This window comes from Mastomys coucha, unplaced genomic scaffold, assembly GCF_008632895.1.
Source record: "Mastomys coucha isolate ucsf_1 unplaced genomic scaffold, UCSF_Mcou_1 pScaffold14, whole genome shotgun sequence".
NCBI lineage: Eukaryota > Metazoa > Chordata > Mammalia > Rodentia > Muridae > Mastomys > Mastomys coucha.
This window is the reverse complement of record NW_022196896.1, coordinates 53868762-53881724: the sequence shown is the minus strand read 5'-3', so window position 1 is coordinate 53881724 and position 12963 is coordinate 53868762. Positions and strand designations below refer to the sequence as shown.

Below are 12963 nucleotides of genomic sequence, written 5' to 3'. Positions count from 1 at the left end.
CACAAGTGATCCAGACCAACATGTCCTGCAACTACTTTACTTAAGATGAAGATAACATTGCCTTTGGTGCTTTGAATATTCACCTTCAGATAACAAAAATACATCAGGTTCATGGTGTATATGGTAAAAAGAAAGAAGGATAAACAATGACCAGGATGTATCATGACCCCAAGCATGATCCCAAGTTTAAGCTTTGGAATGCAGGTTTTTTTTTTGATTTACTGTCTAAAAATTATAAATTCATAATTGTTTATAAAGAGACAAGTCATTTCTCAACATGACAGGGTTGCTATACTCAGAAATTCCTAGCAGCTGTGGTTGCCCACATAAGATCTACATGAGAACAAGCCAGTTAGCATCTTAACATGGAAGGGCTCATAAGTCCTGAGCTATAGCTGAGGGGCTATTGACAGTCAATGGCTGCTAGAGGAAGGAGAGTCAGTTTTCTTTAAGGATGTACCACCTTGTCAGTTGGCCCTGGTCCAGTGGCTGATCCCACCCTCATGAGTTTATGAGTAACCCAAATTAGTCTCAGGGCCTATTAAAAGAGAGAATAGGTTATGAAGTTGAGAGGGAGTGAAGACTGAGGACCTGGGAGAAGTTAGAGAGAGAAATGGAGAGAGAATATGATCAATACATTTTATGAATTTCTCAAGGAATAATTGAAATGTTATATATTTTTAAAGGGCAGGTCAGCATGGCTTGGAATTGTAGCACTTCCTGTTGGTTTATTTTTCTAAAATTTACATGTGCATTATTGTCAGTCAACGTTGACCAGCATTTTCTCTGAGTCTGAAACACTGGTATCTATTGAACAGCTTGTGACTGTGCTTGTCCTACATCTGTTTGGTCATGCCCATTCTTTACCCCCTTTCTCTGATCACTGAGTGTTAGCATGGGTTGTGTGTCACTAATTTCCGGCTGGATCCAGCCAGCAGGAGGCACTGGCCAGAGTCTGGGTTTGGCAGGGAGATGGAAACCGAGGAGAGCTCTAGTCATTTTTCTGCTCTTGACATCAGTCTGTGCCACAGCTCCCACACATTTCCTGCTTCTGCCAGATTCCCCACTCCTGTGATAAAGTCCCGTTGTCATCATTATTTGTCCAACCATTTTAGGGGCCCCTTGGCTTCTTCTTTTAATCCATTGGTCATCTAATGGTTCTCTGTGTGGCTTCTTAACTTGCTTATCAATGGAGTTCTTTTTTTCTTCCTTTCTTTTTTTATTAGATATTTTATTTTTTTTATTTACATTTCAAATGTTATCCCCTTTCCCTGTTTTCCCTCCTAATACCTGCTATCCGCTCCCCCTCCCCCTGCTTCTATGAGGGTGTTCCCCTACTCACCCACCCACTCCTGCCTCCCTGTCCTGGTATTCCCCTATACTGAGGCATCAAGCAGGAACATGTTGTCCTAATATAATGCAGGAGTGACTTCTGCCATGTCTTGTCTGAGTGACGCTTATCAACAAAACACTTCTAAAATGGACATTATTTCACTATATACAGAAAGTTGTGTTACTCCAGCTTCTCTGAGGGCGTACATGCATAAAAGCATCTCCTAACTGGACAGGACCTCAGATAAGACTCACTGCATTTGTAAGTGGATGGAGAGATACCTTTATAGGTTTTCCGCTGGATACAGAATACAAAACACTCTGTATAATGGTTCCCAAAAGTAAAATATTTTAGTGATGATGTCACTGCATAGGTGCCTCCCTCATGGCTGGCATGAAGATCAAATTACATGAAAAGCTTTTGAAGACTGTAAGCAGTACTTCAGATGTAAGGCTGAATTATGATTATATCATTAGTATCACACTCTGAATGTCTTTGAAGAAGCTTAAATACTGCTAATCAATAGTCAAGAATTTACACAGAATGTTATGGCCTCACTTAGGAGCCAGGAGACTCTGTCACAATCAGAAAACATCTAAAACTGACCTCGTGCAAAAACCACATTTCATCCTTTATATATAATATATATTTTCTCATGTCGCCCTGGGAAAAGGAAAACTTTCCCATTATTGCTTTGTTTTTGTTCCTGGATTAGAGAATCTTATCTTTTATGCAGACATACAAACAAAATTAGCTCGAATAAAAGCCATTTCAGATAATTAATTATTCCCAGACTCCACTGCCACAGCTATTTTTAATGGATTTGTTATCAAAGCTTTCCTCCCTGTGAGTGAGTCCATTGCTCATCCTATAATAGAAACTTTTAATGACATTCATATTGCCATTCATTAGTCAGTGGAATTCATTATTTGCTGTGATTCTTCTAGTGTCTTGTCCAGTTTAATTTTCAGTGACACAAATAATGACATAGTCCCTCTGAGAAATTGTTCATTATTTTTCAAGAGTTGTGTGTGGAAGCCCCTCTGGGCACATAGGCACTAAGTGGCTCTCTCAGCAGCCTGAGACCATGGCCATGGCACATTTCCTCACTATTAAAACATCCTAGAGAATTTCTCCCTTCTATCAGTAAAAGATATGGCTTCCTCACAAATTGTTTTGATTCTCTTAGCTGCCAACCTGCCTACTTGGAGTGGTTTTCTTTGTATCTTTTGGTCGATTGGTTATTCAAATTCTCCCAGGCTGTTCTTTAAAGGAGTAAGAATAAAAAAAAAATCACATTGAAATTCTGGGGCTGTCATATGGCACTCCTTCAAACGTTCACCGATAATTTTTTGGGACTGCAAACTATTGTGACAGATCCTCTGCCAAATGCTAGAGCTCTGTAGCTAAGAAGGGAGTAGAGATGTGGAGGTGTGGGTGGCAAAGAGGGGATAGACAGAGACCTTTAAGAGATCAAATAGGCAACCCATGAGTGGATTTAATATGGAAGATGAGGGATGCACACAAAGGAGGGACAATTCTAAGCCTCTGTCTTGACGGATGAGTTATTAACTGTCAGTGATGAGAAAGACCACAGAAAAAGGGATATTTGCATATTGAAAGGTGGCACTAAAGCCTAAAGGATAAGCCATGTAATCCAGCAAAGCATATAGGATGGAGCAGACCTCAGCAGCTCCACATTTAGAAAGAAGGGACATAGGAAACAGCCAGCAAAACTAGTTTCAAAATGAGCTGCAGTGAATGAAAGGAGGGAGAGGAGGCACAAGAAAAAGCCAGAGCTTTAATGAGGAAGTGATTAACTTTCCAGAGCTTCTGAGAGTCCAGCGAGAGGAGGGTGGAAAATTGACCTTGCTGTTTGTCCAAATGGAGCTCATTAGAGGCCTTTGACGAGAATTTTAATGGAGTATTAAGAGCATAATGCAGTTGAGATGAGTACTCAGTGGCACACTGCAAAAAACGAAACTGCATAGGAAAGAAAGATGTATTTCAAGTTACTGCACAGGAAAGGAAAGTGTGTTTCAACTTACCTGGAAGTGAAGGCTATACAGACAGAATGGTTTATATCTTCATGAAGATTTTTAACATCACATTGGCTTGTTTTGATTTTACATGTAACATTTCGTAAAAGTTATCCAATTATTTGTGAAAAATAAAGTAGCTTAGTTGATTCTCATTGCTTAAATATGTGGTCAGAGCTGAGGGCATGGCTCAGTCAGAAAAGAGCTTGTATTGTGGACATGAGGACTTCATTTCAGACCCTTGAACCCACGAAGTCAAGCATAGTGTCACATGTGTATAACCCCAATACTGGGAAGGTAAAAATAGACAAGTCCCTGGAGCTCACTGCCCAACCAGAGCACCATACTTGGTGAAATCCAGACCATGGAGAGACCCTGTTCCGCCCCCTCTCAGCAAACAAACAAATAAACCAAAGAATAGACAGTACCTGAGGGACACCTAAGGCCCCCTAGCCTCCACATACATACATTCACACCCAGAAACATGTGTATACACACGTGAACACACAAAACAAGCAAACACTGTTTGCTATTTTCTAAGCTCTTTTTTTTTTTTTTTTTTTTTTTGCCTCACAGTGGCATTCTACAAGGTCCAGAAGGACATTTGAATAAACAGTAAGAGGGTCATAGTCTGAGCAAACTGCAGCATCCAAAGGCTTTCTAGAACATTGCATGGATATGCGCACAAGGAGGGTTGACACAGGCAAAACCAAAATGCATCGGGATTTTTCTGATATCCCACTTTGTACTACCTAGCATCTGACATGTAAGATAAACTGAGCTTCTCAATAACGAGTGTCACATCTGTTTGTTACTGTAGCATTGCATCATAATCTATTCGAATAAGCATGTTGTTTTGTTTTATTTCTGAGAAATAAGTACCATCAAATTGGCTTTTATCTTCTTCAAAATACAATTAGCCTGAAATAGTTAATCCATTTGACCTTGCTTTATGCTTCTAAAATATTTCAGTACCACTACTGTGACATGTGGACTGTGGGGGCCGTCCAGTATTATCTTGCTGAGTTCCAGAACAGCATGCAGCAGACATCTTGTTTATAAAATATTATCCTCCATGTCGGAGCTAGTGAGACCTCATGTCGAAAGCGTTGGACTCTGAACCAGACCTGAGTTTTTAATCACAGTTCACTTGCTTACCTCCTGGGTGACTTGGTCAAATTATTTTAAATCCACTGGCTCTCAGTCGCATTCATTCATAAAATGACTCGATTTTTCCAACCATTCCAAAGACTGGTTAGTATTTTCAAATGTTAAATCACTTTATTGGGGGCTCACAGGTTGGAATACTCAGGATTGTGGGGAAGTAGCCATACATACCTCTCTGCCCCCCAACACACACACACACACTTTTGATTTGAATGCTTGACACATTTTCCACACTATCTGATCTGTAAACCTTCATGATTTATTTTATAACCATCCCCACCACACCCTACCACCAGATTTTGATTAAAATTTGCTCATTCCTTCATGGAATCCTTGTAGCCTGCCAGACCTGCTATGCCCTTTGATAGCATTCAATTTTAACAAAACTACATAGGAGAGAAAGAAAAATGTTGCATGTCGACACAGGTCAAAACAGTATTCTGAGTTGGAATCTGTTGCTGGGGCTCCTCGGGTTCCCATATTTTCTTCTTGTTCCTATAACATAAAGCTTTTTTGCACCATGTATGCATCCAGATCTTCAGTTCCGACGCAGCACTGCCTTGTGATTCAAAACAAATGCAGCAACATATGGTCGTTTTCACCTTTGGCAACAGAGAGCCCCTCGGCGCATGCAGCAGAAGGCTCTCCGGTCTTCTAGCTGACTGAACCATTTTTGCAAGATTCCACTTAAGTTTCAGATGAAGAGACAAAGCTCATGACTAATGTTTTATAATAATTGCTTTTAACTAAATGTGTCCATGCTTAGATTTTGCTTAACACATATTTATTAAAGAAAAAAAAAAAAGAAAGAAAGAAAAGAAAAGGCTTTGCTGAGCCACAGTGCCAAGAAGGCTGCGTATCCATGGGAGAGAAGAGTGGGTGCCCTGACTTTTAGTCTAGCAGAATGCTGCAAAAGTGTGGTGCGGAGCTAGATTTGTTTGGATGTGTTCTTTCACTCCACCCTCTTCCAGGACATCACCAGGACAACGGCAGCACGCTGTTGGAGACAAGGAGGACACAAGAGAGCATCATGTTTACTTTCTACTTCAATGAGGCAGGCGTTCCCCATTTCCTCTCTCTCCTCAGTATCTCTCTCCTCAGTATTCCATCAAGCCTCGATTCCCCCTACTCAGCGATTTCACCACAATGAGATTATGTCAGAACAGTCCCCGGTCTCTTCCTTTAGTCCTTCTGTCTGCTGAAAACATGTTCCGAGATGAGGCTGCACAGGAGGTTCTGGTTTTATAGTGACAATTTTAGCTCTAGCTGCAGGAAAGTCATATTTTTTTTAATAAAGCTCATAACAGTCATAATAGCAACTAGATCTGCCGTAAATCTGCACTGTCGGAACCCCGAGAAGCTAGTGATGTTAAGGCTGTGGATATTGAGCTGGGAGTTGGGGGGAGGGGTTGGGGGGACAAAACATAATCTGGCCAAAAAGACTGTACGTTTCCCCTATATTTCTTCTCCAACCCCCTCCAGGGAGGGAGTGGAAGGGGGGGGAGTCTACTTAAAGAAAAAGCACAGCGGAAATTTTCTTTGTTCTCTAAAAGTGTGGAGATCTTTTTATAAGTTTACAGGCATCTTCCTCTACATCTCATCCATTTTAAGAATTGGTGACTTTCTGGAGCAGATGCTAAAAATACCATCTCCATACTGATATCATGAACGTCCCTTTATCACATGAGCTCGCATCCACTTATCCACTTCGTTTTAATCATACTTCCTGATTGTATCAAGCCCACTGCCTAATTACCTTATTTCATCAATGTGTGTGTATCTATAACTAGATTTGGGTGTTGTTTAACAGATTTAGAGTCTGAGAGAAACACTGTGAGACACTGTGTTGGGGTATCCAATATCTGTTGCTTGACTAAATAGGAATTAAAACCAAACCAACCAAACAAAAAGTGTTCAAGTCCTAAGAATTCGTAACAAGAAGCACTTTAGCAGAAGAATTAATTGTACTAATTTTGAGAAATTTGTACAAGACTGATATGTAAGCATCAGAGCACAACCAGACGGGCAGGCAGGGTTTGTTTCATATCAAGTGTGGTTTTAGAACACTGGAAGCTGAAGCAAGACCCTAAGTTCTGAGAAAAGCCTGAGCTGCATAGCAAGAGCATCTTTAAAAATAATCTGGATGTCTGTTGTGGGAAGGTCCCAAAGTACCTAGATTATTTTTCCAATATCACTTTTAATCTTCCAAGCCTACAAAGCGGTTTTTGTTAAAACTAGAACCTTTTTCAGCATTGAATGTGAATAGATTAGTACTCAAGGTAAAAAAAAAAAGTAATATTCTCTACCTTTAAATGAAGTTTGAGCTGAAAATCTGTAGGTGGAATATTTTGAAGTGAGAAAATAATCTTAATGGAATTATATATAACATTTATTATTATTATTATTATTATTATTATTATTATTATTATTATTATTAATGGGGCTATTTTCACTGAATGTAATGATGTCCATTGGTTTAAGTGACTAAACATAACTTTTTGTTTTTCTCCTTTTTCTAAAAACAAACTAACAGAGAAGAAAATCGCGGTATTCTGACCTTGACTTTGAGGTGAGTTCCTATGAATTACTTTATAAGTTTAATTATTGAGTTCAGGATGGATTTATAACTACTCAAACACAGCACTGTATGGAGCTCTAAAATGAGGGTCCTTCCTCTCCCTATGGCTGGAAGGAATTGGTTTAGAGTTCTAATGACTCCTCCAAGGAAATGCTCAAGTGACTTTTTCTAGTCAAGTAAAGACCTACATTATAACTGTTAGCAGTAGAGTGGAATCAAATCAGTCCATTCAAGTCAGTGGAGGTAGGAATGCCAATTTCCTGATTTTTTTTAACCTAAGTCATTTTTTTTTCCAGTTTTACGACAGTGGTGACCTGTAGAAATCCCAAGGGGATGCTTTGGCCGGCAGGCAAGGCAATGTCTGAGACTCGCTCATATTGTACTGTGATTCCTGTCCTTAGGTTCCCTGGGGTACATTCAGTGTCATTTTTCCCCAATAGCTAGTGTTGATTCAATGCGTGCTTGTGTTTGGTAAATGTCTTTTCACAGATATAAACAAGATGAAGATTTTCATTTTCCAATTTGCATTGAATTTATATTGATGCTGGTATTGGTGCTGGAGTCATGAAAATGATACTGTCTAAGCAGCTTATGCTTAAGCACAAAATTAATGATCTTTAAGTATCACATAAATGCACTTATGCAGCTTGATAATTGGGTGTGATTCATAGCCTGCTGACATAATTGGGCATAATATAGGATAAATTTCTCCAACATATCTGTACCCTTGTGATGCATACATAGAACTCCACAGTCTTAACGGATATTCCTGAAATTATAGAGGCCTCCTGGTATATGGAAACTTCTGATTAAATCATCCCACTCCTGTAAGTGAATGTATGGTTCTACAATGTACAATGCATATCAATGTGAAACTTCGTGATTTTATCCACTATGATGGTAAAGGATGAATTCATGCTAAGTATCCAAGCAAAGTGGTTTGGTTTAGTAGTAACTCAGGCTGTATGCCACAAAATAATGATCAAGAATCCAGAGTCAATGCTTAACTCACAAATATCTGGGCAGCTACATTTTCACCAAAAAAGCTCGGAATTTATATTTCATTGAGGTCTAAATTTTTAACCAAAACTACCAAATCCATTTAAAAAAAACTTAAGACTATTCAGCAATCCTCATATTTGGCACTGTTGATGTCCTTTAAGGAACAGTGTTCTAATCCTTTAGGTATCAAAAGAGTGAAGGATCAAACTGTGTCTGTTTGTATGTGTTATGTACAACATGAACTTTCTTGTGATCACCTAAAATAAGATTTTTGTGTGTGTTGTGTATATGTGTTTGTGTGCATTTGTGTGTGTGTGCATTTGTGTGTGTGTGTTGTGTGTGTGCTCATGTGCACATCCCTGAAAGCAGCAATCTCTTCTGTTATCACAAAAGAGTGAACATACACATCAACCCACTAGGCCTCAGTGAGGAAATACAGTAAAAACCTGGATCTAAAACTAAGCCTCACTACAAACAAGTTATTAATAGTAAAATTAAACTATTAAACTATTAAACTATTAAATAGTAAAATAGTAAAATAGTAAAATTAAAATTGAGAAGAAACCCTAGCATCCGGGAGGCAGATCTTTGTGAGTTTAAGGCCAGCCTGGACCACATAGCAATTTCCAGGCCAGCCTGAGTTCCGTGGTAAGAACAAACGCTGGGAAGAAATCAAACCGCACTGTGTCACTGGGATCCTTAGAAGAAACATGTTCCTTTTCCCAGCTATTCTCTATGGCAACCGCTAGCAGCTTCCCTGAGCAGATGCTAGACCTCGAATTCCACACCTAGAACCACAGTGTTAAAGATATCTGTTGGTGCGGAATAGTTGCAGCATAGGAGCTGTGTAATTTCCTTACCTCGTTAGCCACTGTAGTCATCACTGGAATACCGTAGGAGTTGAAGTTTTGGGAGGAAACATTTCCTTTCCTCTATTGATCACTTCCAGATCCCCCTTTTTAGCACGTGTACAGTTACAGGGATTGACAAGTTCTCTTTCTAAAAATTAAAAAAAAAAAACAAGAATTTGTTTTTAAATTCTTGTGATGTTACCACACTAACACATGTATTTGTAATTTTGGATTATCAAGGAGGAGCAAGCTAATTCCCCACCCCCTTTCTAAATGTGGACTCCACCAGTTGAATTTATGTCAAGATCCATGCTACCCTTTTCACTGAGAGGGCTTTCCGTATAATGATCACCTTAGAGAGTTTACCCTTAACTAGGCTGCCCTGGGAACTCCTAAAAGTTTCGTCAAACTTTCAGCTTCATACACTACCCAAGGCTCCTATCCAATTCTAATATTTCATTAACTCTTTTGCCTTAAAACATAAGGATTTTTTCAAACAAACAAACAAGTTTTGGTTGAAGACGGTGATATTGAGACCTAATTATTGTATGAAGATAAAATAAATTAAAAAAAAAAAATGTTCGTTACTACAACTGGAGAAAAGTCCTTTCAGACTGACAGCATTCAGGTTAGCCCTGTATTCCTGGCCAAACAAAGTAAAAGGTAGACTGTAAAGTGGAGAAATGCTAATTCTTACTCTTTGGAAAGTATATTGAGAATATGCTAATGCTATTTCTATGTTATGTGACAAGATGTCTTAGTGTGTATGCTAGCTTCGAGCAGAGATCCTGATATACAGTGAACACACATTAAGCTTTCTTTATAGAATGAATGATTAAAAACTGAACAGCTTTTTGACAGAGTTTACTCTAACCATAAGCTTTTGAAGAATACTTGAGTTAAGGCATAGATTCGTACAGATAGCAAACAGCTACGGACGAAGCAATTCAAAGGGATCCACTCTGGGCTGCAAAGGCAAGCACATCAAACATAAGCACATCAAGCATAACCCAAGGACATAAATGGCAGTTAAAAGTCCAGAGAGAAGGAAAAGCATGAAGGTTTGTTTCAGTGTGGCATGCCCACAAAATGAGAAGTGAAAATTCCCTTAAACAAGGTTTAGTGAAAAAGAAATACAGGGTGACATAAAGATCTTACCCCCACAGGAGAAGATTTTACCTATTGTGCTGCTAAAAAAGCTAATCCTGTTTGACTGTAATTTGTTTAGCCATTTTATTTGTTTCTAGTGGGAAATAATTTGTTACGGTCTGACAAATAATTTAAAGATGACAGTGTTATAGTCATATTCAGGGTAGACTGACAGGGTAAAATAAGAAGTTGTAATATCAGTTAAAATGGCTAACCCAGAAAGGAGTTGATGAGTTGGCCATTACAGGTGAACCTGTGAAATTTGATTTTTAATTGAATGTGGGAAGGAAGGACAAAGATGACTATATTATAGGCTTGCATTTTTATATATACAGGAAGCGGAAACAAGAAAGCAAATAGGTATCTGGTTAGGATGACTTCCAGTGTGCTGCTGGCATGAAGGTGCCTAATGTGATTCTAAGAATCAGGCAGCTAAAACTATTTATATTACTGGAGACAAAAAGCTCAAGGAATTCCTGGAAACATAATTCCAAATAACCATTATGAAATGACCATGTATAATAATATCTGTTCCATGTTAAAATAAATACATATAGAGAGAATTTTTTTTTTAATTTTCTCTTCCAAAAGCAGACATGAACCTTGTCTCCTTCTTCTACTGGAATCATGTGTTCTTTAAAATATCTTAGGCTGCTTCCCACATAGCCACCAAATCTATGCTTCTCTGAATTTCCTCAATAGTGTTAAGCAAAGAGTGACTGCAGACACAGATGTTAGACAATAGAGTCTCTCTTCACAGAGCTTACCCTTCATTGGAATACTTAGGAGCACTTGATTAAGAAATAGAAAGAAACAGAATAATTTGATATCCCTAGAAAGAAGGCTAAACTAAAACACATGCTCTATATTCCTTTCTAAATAGCTGGCACACTATTTTAAAGAAATGTCTTGCTCCAAAACAGGGTCCTTCCTGCTTTGGGCCTGACCCTCTACAGTAGGGACAAATCATTAAGCAATCAAGGGATATTTACAGGGCATGTTTTGGAAGGCAAGCAATTTGAGCAATGTAATCTTAGACTGTATCCACCTTTTCTATATCATTAAAATTAAACTGTTCCCAAATCAAGCATTTATGATAAAATCTACTCTTGATTGGCACTGATGAAATGTATCACTCATTGGGTTTTCTTACACCTCTGCACACTTTATTTGAAAACCAAGGTACATTTAAGACACAGATTCCATGGTCACAGGCATGGCTCTGGGGGATGCAGGTTATTGACACTTTAGATATAATGATTCGTAAATCATCAGTCCCTCACAATATGGCTTTCAGAATTAGGCTTAACTCCTTCAGTGTTCATCTTCTCTTTTTATGAGTATGATAGAAAGGTCACTTTTCAAAAGGCCACTGTAGAGAGAAGAATGAATGTGCATAGCAGTAATGAACAAAAACATCAGTAGGCTTATCAAAGTAGATATGGACAATGTCAATCTTGGTATATAAAACTCTAAGGCTGGACATGGTGATTCTGATCCACGTGAGCACAGCTTCTCCCAGCCCTTAAGCTGAATTAAGAAAGAGTTTCTGACATTCCCTAACAATTTCTGTCAGTTCAAAGAACCCATTCACACTAGTACATCTTCTCTTTAGGATTCAGACTTTTTCTCTATAGTTCAAACACAACTCTGTGATTCACGCTTCTAAATTTGAAGGTGAAAAATCACCAGTTTACTGCAAATCTACTCTCGGTTCCTCAAAATCACTTATGGAGGGGTTGGGAGTGCAGTGCAGGATGAGAAAAAAGAAGGCAGGGCTTCTGGCTAGAGTCCTTAGCACAGATGCTCCTTGGGACTAAAGAGATGGCTCAGTCCACATGGCTCCCAACCATCCTGTAACTCCAGGTCCAGCGGGGATCCAATGCCCCCGGCCTCAGTAGACACATGGACTCCTATGCACATACCTTTACACAGTCACACATATATACACACAACTTAAAAATAATTTTAAAGTAAATGTCCCTTCCGATGCAGAAATGTTCTGAATGGAAAGAAAAGACATACCTATGCTATCCCGTTCATTTCTTTTATTCCGGTAGTGTTCAATAAGCAGCTGCTAACTCCTGGAGAGTATGCTAGCTGTCAAGGACTCCCAGATGAAAAGATCCCTGTCTATGAGGTATCCTGAGACAAAGCATGAGCACCAGCATTAGAAGTATCATTGAGGTACTGCATAGTTGTAGGAACTATGTTGTAGGGCTCTGCTACCGATAACGCATAACCACTCCCTAGTTTTTACTTTTCTCCCATCTGCACAGAGCCTACTTTAAAACCCTGAGCTGTCTCTATCAGGATGCCTCCTGAATCTCTCAGATAAATCCAAGATAGCCTGCTGAGCTGATGTGGGGACTCAGCTCACTCACCACTTAACAAGAGCTAACTGCCTCCTTCAGCTTCAGCTTCCCAGGTCAAGGAAGTGGAGGTAATGGCTGTTCCGGGATTACCATGAGGCATCAACAAAGCAGCAATGGCTGCCTCCTCTTAAACAGCACTTGTCTGTGTAGTCCAGATACATGTGCATTACATCCTTTGTAAAATCTTCACGATAACCCTATAAGGTTATCCTCATTGCTGCAGCTGTAGCTACAGGGAGACCAGAGTTGGAACTGGATTTATAGAAGAATGTCTCTATATGCAGAGCTATCGGACTTGGCATGCTCCAAGAATTCAAAGGGCTTTGAAGACATCTTAGGAAACAGTAGGTGCTTAAGACATCAGGCTCCTTTTTTAGTTTCATTTAAAAAAAAAATCCAAACTATAATGAATGCCCTTTAACACATCACTATTTCTGTAATATCAATGATGGATGGGCTTGAAAGATGC

General features: G+C 39.1%; 1 protein-coding gene across 3 annotated transcripts in view; it reads left to right on the top strand.

The window, feature by feature from the left end:
* Adgrb3 (adhesion G protein-coupled receptor B3) overlaps window positions 1-12963 on the top strand; it is a 729205-nt gene that overhangs the window by 705276 nt on the left and 10966 nt on the right. For all 3 annotated transcript variants that reach the window (XM_031367067.1, XM_031367069.1, XM_031367068.1), the window contains one exon: window positions 7073-7108. In XM_031367067.1, coding sequence (XP_031222927.1) covers window positions 7073-7108 — 36 coding nt within the window. The remainder of the gene's footprint in view (window positions 1-7072; window positions 7109-12963) is intronic.